This window comes from Ammospiza caudacuta, chromosome 21 (assembly GCF_027887145.1).
Source record: "Ammospiza caudacuta isolate bAmmCau1 chromosome 21, bAmmCau1.pri, whole genome shotgun sequence".
NCBI lineage: Eukaryota > Metazoa > Chordata > Aves > Passeriformes > Passerellidae > Ammospiza > Ammospiza caudacuta.
The window spans coordinates 4109180-4116780 of NC_080613.1; the positions used below are offsets into that span (position 1 = coordinate 4109180).

At 58.8% G+C, this 7601-nt stretch overlaps 1 protein-coding gene across 1 annotated transcript in view; it reads right to left on the reverse strand.

The window, feature by feature from the left end:
• Positions 1 to 3364, reverse strand: part of BARHL1 (BarH like homeobox 1) — a 5807-nt gene extending 2443 nt beyond the window's left edge. Inside the window, exon 1 of the mRNA XM_058818448.1 lies at positions 2911 to 3364. Within this exon, the coding sequence (XP_058674431.1) occupies positions 2911 to 3364 (454 nt within the window). The remainder of the gene's footprint in view (positions 1 to 2910) is intronic.
• Between the last annotated feature and the right edge of the window lie 4237 nt (positions 3365 to 7601).

Consider the following 7601-nt stretch of genomic DNA (forward strand, 5'->3'; position numbering starts at 1 on the left):
GGTGCCGAGAGAACCCCGGGCCCAGCCCCCCCGATCCCCCTCATTTCTCTCGGGGCAGGACGTTCCTCGGGGCGTATTCCCCCAAACTCAAAAAGATTTCTTGGCGCTTGGATATTTTTTATTTCCTTCCTTTTCTATCTACCTTTCTCTCTCTCTCTCTTATTTTCTTTTCCTTTTTAAAAACCAAAACAAACCAACCAGAACCGAAAATTGCGAGCCCCACTTTTTTTTTTTTTTTTTTTTCTTTTTTTTTTTTTTTTTTTTGAGGGGAATATTGCGGTGCTGCTCCTGCCTCTCCCCTCCGCGGAGAATCCTCCGTCCTCCCGGGGATGCTGCAGCAAACCTCCCTTCTCCACGGCGCACAACGAAATACCGGGGAAAGCCCTTCGCAAACCCCTGTTTAACCCTGATTTTTATCTTTAAAAAAGGCCGAACGAGAGGGGCTGATGGTGGTTCGTTGCATACGCGCCGGCGGAGCGATGCGGGAATTTACGCCTCAAAATGTTGCAAGGCGATGGAAAAATTACGGAGCAGCAACAAAAATAAAAGGGGAAAAGTAAATTCCTGCTCGCGCTCGCCTTCTCCTATCTCCTGGAGGAGATTATGGAGCAAACAGGTTCGATTTATACAAATCGCCGGCGTTTGGGTTTGTTGTTGTGGGTTTTTTTTACAGGGGTTTATATTAAATTTACTGGTGGCGGGGCTGAGTAGGGACAAGGCTGGAGCCGAACGCGAGCTGATTTCTCTCTGTAGGAAGACAATAATCCGGTTAATTGAGCCACCGGGGAGCGAAACCCTTCAAGCAGAAATCCCGGCTCTGGCCGAGCAGGCGGAACGAGCCGGGGCTGATCCTGGGGCGGGGGATCCGGTCCCGGTCCCGGTTCCCGGGTACGCGGCAGCCCCGACCCGCAGGAACCGGGCAGGGGGATCGGCCCCGACCTCTCCCGGGAGCGGCCCCGAAGTTTGCGGGACTTTTTCCCGAGTAAAGCGGGTCCGGCCTCTGGCATCCCGAGGAGGAAAATCCCCCCGGCCCCTGGGCTGATCCTCGGCTCCTAAAAAGATCCTGCTCGACAAAAAGCCGCAGGAACGGCGGCGACAGCTTCGCTGCTCGGTCCGGACCGAACCCTGGCTACTCCTAGCTTAAAAAAAAAAAAAAAAAAAAAAAAAAAAAATATATATATATATATATATATATATATATGTATATACAAGTATTTAAAAATATATTTTAGGTTTTTCCAGCACTTTGGCCGCTGGGGGCTAGGCCGAGCTTCGCAGCCCCTTTGCGGAATAAATCCGGGGCGTTTTGCCCCAGGAAAGGCAATTTCCAAAGCAGCACAAAAAGAATCGCTCAGGGAGCGGGGATCTTCGCTCCTCCATCCATGCGGGGGTTTTACCCTCATTTAAATTGTGGTTTCCTCCCTATTTAAACTGGGTTTTGGGTTTTTTTTTTTCCCTCAGCTTAGACAGTATTTTTCCCCTTTCATTGAAGCAGTGGGGTTTTTTTGCGCCCCATTTAAGCGGTGTTTCCCTCGCAATTTAAAGGATTTTTTCCCCATTTAAACGTCATTTGCAGCGTGGCCGTGGCTGTCCCGCGGCAGGGACGGCAGAGGAGCCGAGGGGCTCCGGGAAACGGCGCCCACCCAAAACTGAACCCCCGGCCCGGGCTCAGCCCGCTCAGGGGATGCAGAGAATCCCCTTTTCTCCTCTCTCCTCGTTTCTTTTCTTTCTTTGGGGCAGGGGAGAAGAGCCGCAGGAATTGGGGCCGGGTGTAGGAGGCGAGGACAAACAAACAAAGTGGGAATCGTGGCACTGCCGGCCCTGCAAAGCGGTGGGGCCGATGTTTCCTCCCGGGGCACCTCCAGCCCCGGCACCGAGCCCGAACTCCGTCCTTCGTTTGGAGCGAAAATCGCCCCGTGATGTCCAGAACCTGCCGCCACCTTTGAGGCTTACTTGGGTGAATATTTTTTCCTCCATGAACCAGATTTCAGCCCAGCGGCTCCGGGCGAGCCCAGGGTGCATTTATAGCCGGGACGGGGCTCAGTCTGTCCCCATTTTTCCAGCCAATTCCCCCCAAATTCAGCGGTCCCACAAGGTGCCGTCACCTCCCTGTTCTCCGCCCAGCTGGATGGATTCCCTCTCCCTTCCCTCGCAAACAGCCGGCGAACACTTTTCCCGGAGAAAAGTTTCTGCAGAGCTGGTGATGGTGGGATGGGAGAAAGCACCGGGGATAAATGGCTCCGAGGGGCGAGCTCTGACCCCAAACCCCCGAGCTGTTCCTGCGCCTCTCCCTGCCCCGACTGCCACAGGGGGAGGCCGGGCAGGGGTTGGGGGGTCCCGGAATGCCGAAGCCCCCGGCCCGGGGCGAGCAGCGCCTGCATCCCGCCCCACGCCCCCCGGTGCTGTGGATGCGGCCCGGGCTCCCCGTCTGCACTGCTCGGGTTTGAACGATTTCCAAAATAATAACCCAAATAACAACAACCGAATCAAAGCCCGCTGAGCGGCTTGTTCGTTTCTCACCGGAGCACGGCATATCCGTCATTATTTTATTACTATTCTGTTTTGGTTTGTTTGTTTTGGTTTTTCTTTCTTTCTTTTTTTTTTTTTTAATTTTTTTTTCCCCTCAGGCAGAAATCCGTCTCCGCTGCTCCTTTCCCCGCGGGTGCAGCGGCACAGCCGGATCTCTGCGGCGGAAGGCGGCCCCGGAGCATCCCCCGCGCTCGTTCCATGAAGCGCCGATTGCCCCAGCCCCTTCCACCGGGCCGAGCTCCACCGAACCCCCAAGTTTCCCCAAGTTCCTCGGTCATTTCGGGCACCACCGACACCGTGACCTGCCCTGAGCGGGGCTGGGATCCCAGAGCTCCGCGAGGCTGCGGGTCCGCACAGCCCAGCGGGCTGAGCCGCTCTTACCTTTGTACTCCGAGTCCGAGGAGGAGCTGCTGGTGTTTTTTTCCATTTTCTCCCTAAAATCCTCGCCGGGTTTGGTGGAGATCCTGCCCGCCGGCTCCTGCCCGCCGTGAGGTCCATTGGTGCTGGAGTAAGGCGCGCAGGCTGCCAGGGGCTTGCAGTCGGCCAGGATGTCTCTGATGAGGAAGGAGGAGGTGACGGTGCGGGACTGCGAGGGAGCCGAGCCCTGCCCCGGCTGGAGATGCGCATCCAGGCCCGGCCGCGCCGCCGCCGCCGCCTCCAGGCACTCGCGGCCCGGCGAGCGGGGCGAGGGGCACCCGCTGCTGCCCTCCGAGCGGGGGCTCAGCTCCAGCGGGGACCGCCCGTCCGCCACCAGCGGGTCCCCCTTGGGCACGGCCGGGCTGCCGGCTCGGTGCGAGAGGATGGAGTCGATCCCAAAGCCGGTGGAGCCCTCCATGGCCCCCGCGAGGTGCCGGCGCTCACACGGGCATTGGCGGGGAGGGCGCGGCGGAAGCGGGTTGGTAGCGATAATTAACGATAAAAACAAAACAAAACAAAACAAAAATAAAAACAAGGTAAAAAGGAAAAATAAAAAGGAGCAAAGTTCAGTCTGGGGTCCGGACAGCAATTGCTGCAAGGCTCTCCGAGGCGCCGCGCGTTAGATCCAGGGCTGCTCCGTCTTCAGCATCGCGCCCAGCTGCACTCACAGACAGACAGGAGAGGGGGGGAGAGGGAGGCAGAGTCAAACTTTGGCCGCCAAGGGGGTGGGGTGAGGGGGGACGGACCCCAAGCTCACCCGGGCTCCCGGCCACCCCACCCGTGCCCGGAGCCGCGGCGCGGGGCTGGGGGGCAGCCCGGGGGCTCCCAGCCGGAGCTGGGCAGGCAGCGATCGATAGTGAAGGCTTCGCAGCGCCTTAACCACTTAATGATCCAGAAATCAATGGGGAAGGGCGAGGGGAGGGCGGAGGGGGTGGCCAGTCGCCGGGCGGCCGCGGCGCCCCCCTTTCCCTGCCAGCACCTCGGACAGCGCCGGGGGGAAGCGGAGTCGCTCCGGAGCCCGCAGCACCTCGGACAGCGCCGGAGCCGCTCCGGTGCCTTCAGCACCTCGGACAGCGGCGGCAGCGCCGCGCCCTCCCCGGGGGGGATCGGGGAAAATGGGGAGAAAAAGCCGAATTTGGGCCGTTCCGGCTGGGGGACCCCGGCACCCCCCACCCAGCCCGTGTGAAGGCGCCCATTGGCCGCCGGGCGATTTGGGGGATGTCACTCCCCGCCAGGCGACACCTCGGAGCTTGATTAACGGGAATTAATTGTGGCCCGGATCCCCGCGCTTTCCGGGCGGTTTCCGCCCTCTTTTGCTGTCATTATCCCGCTGATGGGGCTCTTAATGGGATGATTAGCCACGGAGGGAGGGGGGTGGTGGGTTGGGTGGGTTAGAGAGGGGTTACTGCTTTCTGCGCGCTTCCCCCCGCAATTAGCTGATCTGATCGGTCCCTCCCGAGCAGGGAAAGTTTTGCTGGGCGTTAAAATTAAAACAAAAAAAAAAATTAGGAAAAAAAGAATAGAAATAAAAAAATAAAAACGGGGAGAAAAAAAAGCACCGAAACCTCCCAAAACCCCCAGCACTGAGGCGGATGCTCTGAGCCCGAGATGAGCCTCGGAGCTGCGAATTTCGTTGCATGCACAACCGATTTGGTTGTGGCCGAGCAGAGAGGTCCAAGGGGCAGCCGGGCAGCCGCCACCAGAGCGAGGAGCGGGCATCGCTCTGCCCACTCTGCCCGTGCCCAGGGCGGTACCTGCTGCTGCAACCGGGCAGGGACCGCGCTCAGAACGGGTTTTTCCTGCCATCAATCGCATTTTAAATAAAACACCGATGGCCTCAGGCAGGGCTGCCCCGTCCTGCCCGGTTCTGCCGGGGACACCAACTTTCCTCCCTCCCGCCCCGTCGGGCTTTGCTGCTCTTGGTCTCCCAGGCTGGAGAGGGACAGGCTCCCGCAGGATCCCCACCTTCCTCGCGGTCAGCCTGGCTGCTGTGTTCTCCAGGGTTTATTTAGGGGTTTTTCCCGTGGACGGAGCCTTCACCGAGGAGATGGGAAAATGTCCACACCCGGGCGCGCGGAGCTGCGTCACTTCAAAGCGATGTCGCTGGTTATTTCTCAAACGCCCGATTTCTTCTGTCGCCCACCTTCCCGGCCAGTCAGCTGCATCTTGTCCCTCTTCCAAAGCCGCCCTTGGCCGGCAGCTTGGAGGCGACCAAGGATGGGGAGCCCCCTGGGGCAGCCCGGCTGCCAGCTGTCGGCAGCGGCGCTCGCAGGGCCCCCGCTCCTCCTGCCCGCAGCTCGGGGCCGCCAGATCGGGGCACAGGAACAAAAGAACTTTAGAGGAGGACAAGCCCAGGAACGAAATCGGCATCATCAGCCCCGGTCCCAGCCTGCCCCCACCTCGTGCTCAGCCTCCTTGCCCTTGTGAGGGGTTCCTGCTGCTGCTGCTGTGCCCCGTGTCCCTCCCAGCACACAGAGCCAGGAGTGGGGACAGGTCGCTTTTGCAGTGTCCCCCATCCACGAGGCTGGGCCAGGTGTCCCTTTGGACTGGAACAGAGCGATGGGTGTGCTGGAAGTGGTTCTGGTGAGACCCCGATGGGGTTTGGAGATCCTGGCAGTGTTTGTGTTGGCCCCTGTGCTCTGGCAGCCTCCATGTTCAACCAGGAGCTCACATTTGGGGTGGAAATTTGCACTGGGATGGAACCAGCGCTGAGGTTTTGTTTGGGACCAGGAATGGGACTGGGAAAGGCAGCAGGACCGGGAGTGGGATTAGGATCAGGATTTGGATCAGCCATGCAGGGACAGGTTTGGGCTGGTGAGGCTTGCCCTTGAATAAAGCACCTGCTTTCAAATAACCACAAGGACGTCCCCAGATGAGACCAAATTCCTGATGATGTGCAAGATTTTGGGGTGTATTTGATGGAACCTCCCAGAGCAGGTTCTGTATAGTGCCATGCCCAGCCCTGGGGACAGACATGTCACTCCTAGGCCACACTTGGGGCTCCCAGCAGCTACAGATGCACTGCTACTCATGTCCTAATGACACCAAAATTATTATTACTATTATTACTATTCATGCTATTGTTTTATTAACTTGTTTCAGAGTTAGACTCCCCAAGGCAGAAATGTGCCCCATTCTGCCCATATGTGGTGTCCCTCCCACATCACCAGACCCTGGCCAGGTGGGGCTCCAAGGATTTTTCTGTGGCTCCCAGCACAGACGGGAAATCCTGTGCACAGACCACGGAGCAGTGCACACTCCTTCCCTCTGTGTGCTGCCCTCAAACCCCGATTTCCCAACTGCTCCTGTTCACAAACACTCAGCCAAGAGCAGACCCCTGATGCCAGCTGCATTCACAGCCACAATCCAGGGCTGGGTTTAGGGCTGTGGCAGCTTTGGGAGCTGCTGTCAATCCCACCCTGCTGGGCTCTCCTGGTTCCTGTCAGCGGCGCAGGTTTGGCCCTGGGGCCCGGGGCAGGGCTGACCCAGGCTGGCCCAGGCGTTCCCTTCCCTGCAGAGCTCTGACGGTGACTAACAAGGGTTAATCAGAGATATCTGCCCAGCCCGGCGTGCTGGAAGGCCGTGGCAGAGGGAGGAACCCTCCTGAAGGCTGGCTGGGCGCTGGGTGAGGCCGTGCCCAGCTGGCACAGCGAGGGATGCTCCGGTGACCCAGCGAGGGCAGGAGGGACAGGGGGGCTCGGTGGGGCACGGGGGGCACGGGCAGGCGGGAGCAGCCGCGGCAGCGGCGGAGGGAGCCCCGTTACCGGTGGGTGTCACTGCAGGACAAGGAGCGGGGCCGGGATCGCTGCTCGCGGCTCGGACGGGGCAGGGTTGGGACTGGGGGTGCCAGGGCAGGGGTGCCCTGTGCTGCCCATCCGAGCAGCGACACCGGGGACATTGGGGCACGACCTTGCCCAGCGTTTCATTGTCAGATCTGTCGGCTCTGAGCTGCGCTGAGAGGTGTTTTCTGAACACACTTCGTTGATTTGTCAGATGATTTTTCTGATCTCTTTGCCGATTCCTTGTCCCGACCAGCAGCTCTGCAGGGCTTTGCTTTGGTTCACACCGCTCTGTGCCAGCCCTCCCCAGCCCGGCAGGACTCTCTGGAGGTGTTCCCTTCCCTGAGCACACCCCAGGGATGCTGGGGCTGGGCTGAGAGCTGGATGTGGCTCCCAGCAGGCAGAAGGACAAACCTCGTGCCTGGGTTTCTCATAAACAGCGTCATTTTTAGCAAGACAAGTCATTTAAGGCCCAGCTCCCTCCCTCCCTGGGGAGGTGGGAAAGGCCTTTGGTTATAATCCACCTCTGCCAGCTTGGCAAGCCCTGCTGTTATCCCCCTCGTTATTTTAGATGGGTTTTATTTAGAGTCCTGCACTAAAAAGAAACAACACGTAGCAGGGTTTTCCCGGCGTGGAGCAGGTGATTTTGTTCCTCCCTCAGCTCAGGTGTGGGCAGGGTGGGGTTTGTTACAGCTCCTGCCTCATAAAAGGGCAGGTTGAGGTACAAGCTGGAAAAGCTGGAGCAGCTCCTGGAGAGCCTTCATTGTCCTGAGAGGTAAAAAAAAAGCAAACTGCCCTTGTAATTTACTTTGTTGTTTCATCTTGAGCCATGCAAGAGCTCTTCTCTCTGAGGTTTGGGGCTAAAGGTTTGGTTGG